We start from the raw sequence: 12,380 nt of genomic DNA, 5'->3' as shown, positions 1-12,380 counted from the left end.
CGACTCATAGGGGGCCTATCTCCGTCAAAGCTGACAGAGCTGAAACACAGACAAAGAGCTTTTTCCGTTGAAAATTCTTGTGAATAAATGCTTAAATCCCTGAATTCTTTACAGATATTGATGTAAAACAGTCTCAATTCTTGGTTGAAAACAACAACAAAAAAACGTGCAGGTAGCATTTTTTTTTAACGCAAATATTGCAAACTATGAGGCTACTCAGAAAGGAAATTAGTGGCCGCCATATTTAAACAAAGAGGTTTTTCCATTGAACATTCTTGTGAAGAAATGCTTAAATCCCTGAATTCGTTATAGTTATGGACGTAGAACAGTCTCGATTCTTGGTTAAAAGCAAATAAAAACCGTGCAGGTAGCATTTATTTTACGTAGATATCGCTAACTATGAGGCTAGCCAGTAAGGAAATTAGCGGCCGCCATATGTAAACAAAGAGCTTTTTCTGTTGAAAATTCTTGTGAATGAATGCTTAAATCCCTGAATTCTTTATTGATATGGACGTGAAACAGTCTCGATTCCTGGTTAAAAGGAAAACAATGGGCAGTTAGCAGTTATTATACGTAAATATTGCGAAGTATAATACTAATGCTGTAGTGGCTAATTTCTCCCATTGATTTTTTTCACGACGTTTCAAAATGCATGCATGGTGGGATAAATATAGTAATCACCTTGAATCCTCGAACAAATCACTCTTGAGACAATCCTTCCTGTTTGTATGCGGTACAGCTTTCGTACTTTTTCAACCTAAATCCGGCGATAGCTCGCTGCATATGACCGACTGCTAACAAATGAAGCGGAGTATTGGACGGCCACCTTCAGGAAGGCGTTACGCAGTGAATGGGGAATGTGTCATGTTAATACATTATGAAGTCTATGATTTATGTTCTATGCTAATTATTTCTTCAGTTACTGTTCCAATTGTTTCATTAATTGCTAGTTATAGTATTTGGTAACATTTTATTTTAAAGTGGCACCATAAAACTGTCATAGTACCATCTTAATTATGACATGACACTGCCATGAGCAATAATGAATGCTTATGACAAATTGTCTCACTTTTGAATGGATGTAAAAGTAACGAGCTGGACAGAAATGGAGTTAGTGACATAATTTGCCGGATGACGCTTAATGACATCAGTCATAAGCATTCATTAATGCTCATGATAGTGTCATGTCATAATTATGACGGTCTCATGGCAGATTTATGACACTGCTGCCAAATAAAGTGCTACCTATAAACCTAAATAGATCAAAAAATAAGCCGCACTGGACTATAAGACACTGGATTCAAAATTGAGAGAAAAAAGTAGCGGCTTATCTATTCTATTCTATTCTATTCTATTCTATTCTATTCTATTCTATTCTATTCTATTCTATTCTATTTCGTCATGGCAGCCAATGAGTTCATCTTTTCGGCCTAGTTTCTCAATGTTGATTTGGAAAATCTATTGATAGATTAATCGCAATAATTGCTAAAAAAAAAATTCATTTTTAATTTTTTTTATTTTCATGGTTTCACACTGACGGATGTCCAATCCATTTTCATTCGGAAATGCCTTGCCACTGTTCTTTAATTTTTCTAACTATTTCATAACTGTGATTGTTTTGCAGGGTTTACTGGTGGCAACAATATTCTGCTTCTTCAATGGTGAGGTGAGTAATATTAGTTCGGCACATTATTAGGAAGTGGGGTCGTCTGATATTACCGCAAGGCCGATAAATGTCGACCGGTATAAGCATTTAAAATAATATCGGGAAAATATCGGCATTGGTTTTGCAAAGATATGTATGTTGGCTTAAAAGTTATTAGACAAGCCTGCAGCCTTTATACAGTAGCTAAGCTTAGAACGAACTCAAGATGTGTCCAAACTACGATGCTTGGGACTTGTTAAGTAAGACCAATTTCATTTATGGTGCACAAATAAAATGAACAAAAAATGAAAAATAAATGATAAACTCATCACATACAACTACTGCACTACCAGAAAGAAATAGTCACTACGAAAAGTAACAAATTGCTTAATTTATAGTTTATTTTTCACAGAATGTTCATTTGGAAAAACTTTGAAGCTGTTAAATTTATCATTATTAAAGCATCCCAATACAATTAACATAATTTTCGCACTATAAGGTGCACTTGACTATAAGCCGCCACCCACCAAATTTGATACGAAAACGGCATTTGAACATAAATAAGCCACACTGGACTATAAGCCACAGCTGTCCTCACTGTATTTTGGGATATTTACACCAAAAGATATGAAACGGTAACACTTTATTTGACAGTAACATCATACGACTGTCATAAACCAAATGAACCACCATGAAGCTTTGAAGCAATCGGCTACAAAGCTTCATTGCTTCAAAACGCTTCATTTGGCCATCACTGCTCCCTTGTGGAAGACAGTAAACCGGTTATGCCACCTGATATCAACACTGTTGTTGTCCAACATGCCTCCCAGCATGCATTGCAGCGCTTCAGATGTAAACAACAATCAAAATTCATCTTCTGTGTTAATTGTGTATTCACTCACTGTTCCAGTTGTTTCATTAATTGCTAGTTATGGTAATTGGTAACACTTTATTCGACACTGGCGCCAAAGACTGTGTTTAAACAATCGTAATTATGACATGACACTGGCATGAGCAGTAATGAATGCTTATAACAGATGTCAATTAGTGTTGTCCGGCAAATTATCTCTTTTGAATGGATGTAAAAGATCGGAGCTAGACATAAATGGAGTTAGTAACATAATTGATGTATGACATCAGTCATAAGCATTCAGTAATACCCATGATAGTGTCATAGTCTTATGACAGTCTTATGACGCCACTGACAAGAAAAGTGGGACAGAAACTGAATAAATAATTAGCACAGAACACAAATTTTGATTGTTATTTACATCTGTAGTGCTGCAATGCATGCTAGGAGGCATGTGTTGCCCATTAACCCAAATAAATCAACAAATAAGCCACACTGGACATGAAGGAAAATATCGATAAGGCATATCGGTTATCGTTTAAAAGTCATTACTGGACAACTCTGATAGGAAGAATTTAAAAATGTTAACATTGTCAACAGAGATGTCAAAAAATTTCGCATGATTTTGTTCACGCATTCAAATGAAAAGACTCGATTTATCTGTTAATTAAACCTAAAGCTTGTGGTGCAATGTCTCATTGTTCAAGTGCTGCTATCAAACTCGAGGTATGACTTCAAAGAGCTCGTAAGACCAGCGTTTGAGAAACCCACCAAGGTCAACTCTAAAGAGGGTGATCTAACGCACCGTCACCATGGAATCCGTGTTTTGTTTGTTCAAGCTAGCAGTTCGGGATCTCTTAATAAGAACGAGGTCTTCAATAGCTGTGTTTTTGTTTTTCAATTCAATCACCATCCACAATGAGGGCTTTGTGGGGCAAGGTCAGCGAAACAAAGGTCGACGCTGTCTTTGTGACGCCATGCGCGAAAACACGACATGGACGAGCGTGTCGTTCTCGTGGCTCGTTAGAAAAATTAGTTCGGATAGACTTTTAGAAGTAGAAGGTTAGCAGGGTGTCACATGTCTCATTAATGGGGATTTCTTTCCAGTCTAGTTCATTTGAACTGGCAGGGAAGAAAATCACATTTTGTGCAATTACTTCAGATCAGTAGTGATTAATCTATCAATAGATTTGCAGTGAATAATTAGTTTCAGTACAATAATTCATCGTATTACTTCACTCATAGATTAACAGCAAAACGAGATTAATCGCAAAAACGATTTCAAAGATTCATCTGTCAGTTTCTTTGAATAATCGCACAAATATTCAATGGAGTCATCTATCATAATTTCAGTCACTGTCAATGATTATGTTCCCTTGCCGATAGACGTTCAATTCATTTTGACTAGGACTGACAGCGGTATAATCCGTAGATTAATCTGAAATTGAGATTAACTGATTCAAGATCAAGATTTAATAGACACAAAAACTTGACTCATTCCCATGCTAATGATCAAATTTTGGTGCCATTGACGTCAATAAACATCCGGTGTTAGAATAGATTAATCGCGCACAACGAGATTATTCGCAAAATGTTTCAACAGATCAATCTCTGTATTTATCGGTCAATTGCACAATTATTCAACAGTTTAGTTTTACCTATACTTGACTCATTCACTGCCTATTATCGCGTTTCGGTGCCATTGACGGGGATAGACGTCCAATTTATTTTGACGAGGACTGAAAGCGTTACAATTCATAGATTAATCTCAAATTGAGATTGATTCAACAAATCTAATCGATCAGTAATATTTACAGATTCAGCTATCTTTAACTCTTCCTGCGAATAATCACATTTCAGTGCCATTGGCAGCAATAGATATCTGGTGTTCCAATTCATTGATTAATCATAAAATGAGGTTAGTTGCAAATATAATTCAACAAATTAATCTGTGGAGATTATCGGCCACTCGCACAAATACTCGACAGAAATACCAATAGTTAACTCATTCACTGCTTGTAATCATGCTTCCGTGCCATTAACGGCGATAAACATCCCAATTCATTTGGACTAGGAGTGATAGAGGTAGAATGCATAGATTAATCTCAAATTGAGAATAATTGATTCAAAAAAGTTTATTCATCAGAAATATTTGACAGATTCAGCTATCATTAACTCATTCCCTGCTAATGATCACATTTCTGTGCCGTTGACGGCAAAAGACATCTGGTGTTAGGATTAATAGATTAATCGTAAAACGATATTATTTACAGATATGATTCAACAGATTAATCAGTCGATTTTCAGTCGCACCAATATTCGACCAATTCAAGCATAGTTAACTCATTCGCTGCCAATGATCAAGTTTCCGTGCCATTGACGGGGATAGACATCCAATTCATTCTGACTAGGACTGACAGCGGTAGAATTCATAGATTAATCTCAAATTAACTGATTCAACAGGTTCAATTGATCACATATATTCAGCGATCATAAACTCATTCCGCAATAGACGTCTGGTGTTTGGATTAATAGATTCATCGTAAAATGAGATTAATCGCAAATATGATTCAACAGATTAATCTGTCGATTTTCAGTCGCACAAATATTCAACCTTTCATGAATAGTTAACTCATTCACTGCCTATGATCACGTTTCCGTGCCATTGACGGGGATATACATCTAATTCATTTCGGTGCGAATGAACAAATCTTGATGAAAAAAATATGATGCAAAAATCATGTTCGTCAATTGAATGGTCCAATTCTTTGCATGCAGGTGCAGGCGGCTCTAAAGAGACAATGGATGCAGTACAAGACCGAATGGGGTCAAAGACGAAAGGACCACTGCTCAATGCGTTCCACATCCTACACGGCCACCTCCATTACAGAGGTGCCGCCCTTTATGTACCACCAAGAGGGCAACAGCGAACACTTGAACGGCCGTCACGCCGACGATCCGGAACTGGTGGCGCTGAAAGCGGGAGAGATCCCTTAAAGCAAAAAACCCCCAAAACAAAACAAAAAAAAAAACTCCACATGGTAGTGAATCTCAGAGAAAAGTTTTTCAGGGGTCGAATCGGACGGAGTCACTTTTATCACTTTATTGACGATTTTTGTCACGAGGCTGCTGGCGAGGAGACGGGAATAACTGTGATGACAATTTAGTTCGAAGATGATGATCAACGACGAAGCCAAAGGGTACGGGATGTTGGTGAAAGACTAAACCGGGAAATTCTGTACGAGGGTTTAGGGTACAGTGGACTTGGATTTGCTTATTAGGATTTTTTTTTAAATTCCTTTTTCTTTTTTTGGGAAGCAATTGACAAAAAAAGCTTGTTAATATTTTATCGTCGATTTTTGATGAAGTATTTATCTTAGAATTTATTTTTTTTTTCCAATGTATTTTCAGTAACCGTCAATTATTTGTGGTTTTCCGCTGTAAAAAGTCTACACATGCCATGCTAAATGCTAGCGATGTTGTTAAAAAAAAAAAAAAAAAAAAAAAATCGAAAGAGTATGAAATACATTGTGGTTGCAAAAGTATGCACACCCCGTAATATTCTGGGGTGGGTTCCGAACAGATTCGCCTGCCGCCGTTAAAGTGCCTTTAATTTACAGACCTTTTTTTTTTTTTTTTTCCAGGCAGTATCTTCAAATTTTTGTGCTGCCATTGATTAGTATTATGAACTGTTCATGATTACCTTCATCTTAGTTTAAAATCATGCACTAAAATATTGCCTATAAATAAATTAAAAAAAACTGAGAAATTATAAACCAAAATGACAGATTTCGTAACAAATTAAAACGAATGAAAACATTGTCTGTGCCTTAAAAATCAAGCGCACAATAAAGACAGTTAAAATAAATAAATAATATTTTAATACATTTTAAGTAAGGTAGGAAAAAAAAACAATGGATTTAAAAAAAAGATAAATAATAAAAATAAATAAATAAATGAAGGATAAAAAAAAAAAACCTTGTTTAAAATCCACGCTCACTAAAATAACCCTCATTAAAAAAATAATAAAAATTCAACTAAGGCCACCTTTACACGACATCAATGTTTCGCAATAACGCAAAAGTGGCGTTTTACCGTTATTTTAATCCCGCGTTTACATGACCATTATGTGTGGGGAAAACTGCGTGCATACGGGAGCGTAAAAATGTAGTAGTGTGATACAACTGCAAGTAAGTATTTGAACACCTGTCTATCAGCAAGAATTCTGACCCTAAAAGACCTGTTAGTCCACCTCCACTCCATGAATTATGTGAATCAGATAGTTGTTTGAGGTCGATAGCAGCATAAAGACACCTGTCCACCCCATACAATTAGTATGACTCAAACTAGTAACATGGTCAAGACCAAAGAGCTGTCCAAAGACACTAGAGACAAAATTGTTCACCTCCACAAGTCTGGAAAGGGCTACAGAGCAATTGCCAAGCAGCTTTGTGAAAAAAGGTCGACTGTTGGAGCAATCATTGGACAATGGAAGAAGCTAAACATGACTGTCAGTCTCAATCGGAGTGGAGCCCCATGTAAGATATCACCTTGTGGCATCTCAATGATCCTAAGAAAGATGAGGAATCAGCCCAGGACAACACGACAGGAGTTGGTCAATGACCTGAAAACAGCTGGGACCACCGTGTCCAAGGTCACTGTTGGTAATACACTAAGACGTCATGGTTTAAAATCATGCATGGCACGAAACCAGTACATGGCCAGGCCTGTCTTAAGTTTGCCTATGACCATTTGGATGATGCAGAGGAGTCATGGGAGCGAGTTTTGTGCTCAGATGAAAGTAAAATAGAACTTTTTAGTCATAATTTCACACACAGTGTTTGGAGGAAGAAGAATGATGAGTACTATCTCTAGAACACCATCCCTACTGTGAAGCATGGGGGTGGTAGCATCATGCTTTGGGGGTGTTTTTCTGCGCATGCGACAGGATAAGTGCACTGTATAAAAGAGAGGATGACTGGGGCCCTGTAATGTAAGATTTTGAGGAAAAACCTTCCTTCCTTCAGTCAGAATGGTAAATGGTAAATTGTGTTATATGGCGCTTTTCCACCTTTCAACATTGAAGATGGGTCGTGCCTGGGTCTTTCAACATGAAAATGACCCGAAGCACACAGCCAGGAAAACCAAGGCTCTGTAAGAAGCATAACAAGGTTGTAATGCTGGAAGTCCCTTTTTTTGTTGTTGTTGTTGTTGCTATAAATACCAGAAAGGCGTCAAATGACCCCGATACCAAACTGACTACTGGGCTTTGTCAAACAATAGACCACTCAAAGAAGCAATCGAGCAGGCCACCCCCCCACACACTCCTGCGGAGTCGCTGCCTAGGCGTGAAGGAGGGGTGGGGTTTCACTCTGGATAGCTGCAATGGCTTACCGCACGCATGCTATTTTTAGACCGTGACGTTGCATCGTAAAGCGGAAGTAAAGTAGAAGTGGGGCATTATAGACCCTCCGTCGCATAGAAACTTTCTTAATTCTGCTACTTTTCGCCGGTAATCTTTCAAAAACGAACATGCTGATCACACATTGCTTTTTTGGAACGACTCAAGACATTACGACATATGAAGGATGTTTTTTTCATACGTTTTCTGAAACCAAAAACTCGGTAGGAAAAAATTTGAAAAATGAATCCACTTGCGCGGACTTTTAACACCAGCTCGGTGAATCCATTCACATTTCATACGCAGTAAACATTTTGTTTAGTTGACATGGTCTTTCAGAGGACAAAGAGGTAAGCCATTCTGATATTTTTTAACTTATTTTTAGCGTGACGTTGTGCCCTGCTGCTTCTCTCTGACAATGAATGACCTGAAAACAATTAAAATGGTATCTGACTGCCACTGTTGCCTTTTCTGTTGTTAAAAAAACTTCAGTAAAGGGGAAGTGTAAATAAATTATAAAATTAAAATGTGTTATCAATGAAAAAATTAAAAGTTTTTGTTGCCTGTCACTGAGGAGCATTCGCGATCGCTACGCAAAATATAAGTTACCCCCAAGAACGGTCAGAGACGTAGGACAACCAGAGGATATAATATATACGAAAGACAGGGCTGGTGGTAAAGGATGGCTTGTTCAAACAGGAGAATGTCATTGTCAGTCGCCTAAGAAAAAGGTGTCGATAAAAAAGCTAAGGCTATGCTAAGGTCGGCTCGTTTTTCAGCCCTCTACACTCAAGTCATCTCTTTAACTGAACATTTTTATGTACTTCCGAATCTTTGCAAGTGAAATTGGCACCAGGGACATCATTTTCGGAGAGAATTGGTAGGTTTAGCTTTGCAAACATCTCCTTCGTACACGATTTCCATTCATTTCCTATTGGCGACAAACGGTGGCGTGTCCTCCCTTAACAACAGAAGCAAACATCATGAATTTTAATGCGTGTAAGTGACGTGTTGCTTGCGGTACGCCATTAGCATCTTGAATATAAGAGACGAGTTGACTTCTTGGTGGGTTTTGCAAAGGAATTGGCTCACTCTCATGTGGGTGCAAAGAAGGCGCATAAGGAAAAATTGCTTTGGCAACAACCTCCAAACACTTAGTCCCGGGAAAAGGGGGAAGTGTCATATGTCACCACATAAAAAATGTTTTGTTTTTTTAGCAAACCGTCCCTTGTACTGCAGGCAAACTGCAGCTTTGGGAATATGTAAAAAGGTTGTCCACCTGATTGCCTGCCTGAGCGGTCCACAAAAGAAATGCTGATTAGGGTCAGATGATCTTTCTCTGGATACAAAAGGGATTTGTATCAACTTATCCACCCTTGGTAGTTCTAGTGCTAACATGGCCTAGCCTGGAAAACCTTTGGAGGGATCTTAAACTCCGTGCCTCTCAGCAACAGCCCTGAAACCTGACTGATGGGTGGGCCAAGAGCCCTCCCGCAGTGTGTGCAAACCTGGTGAAAACTACAGGAAACGTTTGACCTCTGTAATTGCAAACAAAGGCTACTGTACCAAATATTAACATACTTATTTGCAGCTGTACCACACAAATAAATCATTCAGAAAATCATACATTGCGATTTCTGGATTTTTTAGATTTTCTCTCTCACAGTGGACATGCCCCTACGATGAAAATTTCTGACCCCTCCATAATTTTTAAGTGGGAGAACTTGCAAAATAGAGGGTTATTCAAATACTTATTTTCTTCACTATATTTTAGAGCATTATCGCCACCTACTGTTTCGGAGTACGGAAGTCAGCTTTTGACCGGCGACGACAGAGGGGAGCGTTTTCAAGAGTTTTTAAAAAAAAAAAATTTAAATAAAACAAAAGCTAACAAACTCTTAGCACTTTAACATGGGTGTGTAGACTTACTCTATCCACTGTACGCACATAATCACACATGCAGCTCCGATATACGTACCAGCGTCAGCAGTCTGGTCACATGCCACGAAAACTTAACAACTAATCGTCTATGTTTGAAAACTCGGGAATCGTGTACATAGAAATTAGATTTGGAAAATGAATATTTTTCTTTCTATGAATATTTTATCATCTTTTCTCATTTCGGAGCTCTTTGTCCTGTGACGCCGCACATGAAGAAAAAACAAAAAACGAGCGTATGAAGCATACATATGTTTAAAAAGCTGCCATTGACGGTGATAGACGTCAATGGTCGTGAATGATTTAAGTATGTCAAAATCCCTGTTTTGAAAGCTTTACAAAATATTTGCTATTTAACAATAATTTTGTCTTTTTTTTGCAGGTTAGACAAAAAATAGTGACAATCAAATGGCGTATTTATTGTAGTATATTTCTCCATTCTGTGTCTCCGAGAAAGTTTTGGCACTTTTCTGTCAAGCCAGATTGCATCCAGTTTATGATTTGTTCACTGTTACACCAAGTTGGTGGATCCTGTTTTGTTGAAAGTGACATCATTGCAAATGTTGTTTAAATTCTCTTTTTTAAGAAAAAGCCTGACTGAGTGATGTTTTTTCAGTTTTTTTGGTATTATGTCACGCGACACAAAGTGGAATCAGTCATGGAAAAAATTAGGACACTCCACTAAATATTCAGCTCTTTATTAAGAAAAGTAAGAAAAGTTCAATTATCAATGTCTGATATTGTTTGGTTGATTTAGTGATTTAATTGCAGGTAAACAACAAAAATTTACTCATTAAACCAACTATATCAACAAAAATGCATATTCTAACTGAGGAAAAAGTTAGGACACCCTACAACCTAATAGCTAGTGTTATTCTACCCAAGGGCGTAGGTTTGCATAGGGACGGTAGGGACAAAACATTACCAATTTTTCAGGAAGCTAAAATTGTCCCCACCAACTTTTAAGCAACCTTATTTGTGTTATATCATGACTTCAGTTATATAGTTGAATTGTCTTCCCATATTTTTGAATTGTTGTAATTGACCCCACTATTATTAAGTGAATTATTTTCATTATGTTCAGACTTACATGTACCTCCTTTCACTTGCTGAATGTGCCGGTCCATTTTTTTTACCCCTCCTAAACGCACATTTGATTGGCTGATGACCTGAAAACACACACACACACACACATTTGATATTAGAGATATTAGGGATACTACAGTCCCTGACAAAAGTCTTGTCGCTCATCCATTTTGTAGAAATAATTGCTAATAACCTGACCTTTAATTATTCAATTGGTTTCAGAAATGACTCATATGAAAGCTAAGACCCTCCCAAATAATGTTGAAAGTACAAAGATATATTTGTTTCGATGAAAAAAGATTATTTAATGAAGACATAAAGGTCAAATTTTGGCAAGGCAAAAGTTTTGTCGCCCACAGAAAGTAGTGTGAAAATTGAACAAAAAATGTACTTCAAATACAAAAATATGTTACATTACATAAGCGTATTAAGTAGTGGTGCTGTGAGATCCAAATTTAATATTTTGTATGACTTCCATGGGCTTGCATGGACTGCATCCATGCGGTTCGGGAAGGATTCATACAATTTATTGATGAAGTCATCAGGAACATCAAAGAAAGCAGTCTTGCATGCCTCCCAGAGCTCATCAACATTCTTGGGTTTCGTCTTCCAGGCTTCCTCTTTCATCCTGTTCATGTCAGGTGACTGGGCTGGCCAGTCCTGGAGGATCTTGATCTTTGCCTTGAGGTAACTTTGAGGTAGAGATTGAAGTATGCGATGGAGCACCACCCTGCTGCAGAATTTGTCCCTTTTTATTGTTAGGAATGTAAAAGGCAGCTAAGATATGTTGATATTTCAGACTATTTATGTTGCCTTCCACCCTGTAGATCTCTCGCACACTCCCATACTGGATGTAACCCCAGACCATGATTTTGCCACCCCCAAACTTCAGATACTTATAGATATGGACGGAAAACAGTCTCGATTCTTAGTTAAAAGCATAAAAAAGGTGCAGCTAGCGTTTATTTTAAGTAAATATGTCGAAGTACAATGCTAGTCTGTTAGTGAATGTAGCTAGTGGCCGCTTGATGTAAACAGTGCTTTTCCGGTGAAAATTCTTGTGAATAAATGCTTAAATCCGCGAATTCTTTATAGATATGAACGTAAAACAGTCTCGATTCTTGGTTAAAAGCAAAAAAACAACAACAAAAAACAAAAAAAAAACATGCAGTTAGCTTATTTTACGTGAGTACATCAAAGTACAATGCTAGTCTGTTAGTGGAGGTAGCTAGCGACCACACGATGTAAACAGAGCTTTTCCAGTGATAATTCTTGTGAATAAATGCTTAAATCCCCGAATTTTTCATTGATATGGACGTGAAACCTTCTCGATTCTTGGTTAAAAGCAAAAAAAAATGTGCAGTTAGCACTCATTTTACGTAAATATTGCGAACTATGATGCCAATGCAGTAGCGGCTAATTTCTCCCATTGATTTTTTTTCAAAATGTTTCAAAATGCA

General features: G+C 37.5%; 1 protein-coding gene across 2 annotated transcripts in view; it reads left to right on the top strand.

The window, feature by feature from the left end:
* The window catches only part of calcr (calcitonin receptor), a 79,887-nt gene extending 69,336 nt beyond the window's left edge, over window positions 1-10,551 (top strand). For both annotated transcript variants that reach the window (XM_057827932.1, XM_057827931.1), the window contains exons 21-22: window positions 1,625-1,666; window positions 5,274-10,551. In XM_057827932.1, coding sequence (XP_057683915.1) covers window positions 1,625-1,666; window positions 5,274-5,492 — 261 coding nt within the window. In that variant the 3' untranslated portion in view covers window positions 5,493-10,551. The remainder of the gene's footprint in view (window positions 1-1,624; window positions 1,667-5,273) is intronic.
* Window positions 10,552-12,380: the final 1,829 nt, after the last annotated feature.

The sequence above is a fragment of the Corythoichthys intestinalis genome, chromosome 22 (assembly GCF_030265065.1).
Source record: "Corythoichthys intestinalis isolate RoL2023-P3 chromosome 22, ASM3026506v1, whole genome shotgun sequence".
Lineage (NCBI taxonomy): Eukaryota > Metazoa > Chordata > Actinopteri > Syngnathiformes > Syngnathidae > Corythoichthys > Corythoichthys intestinalis.
The sequence above is the reverse complement of the archived record's forward strand: the minus strand, read 5'-3'. Positions and strand labels throughout refer to the sequence as shown.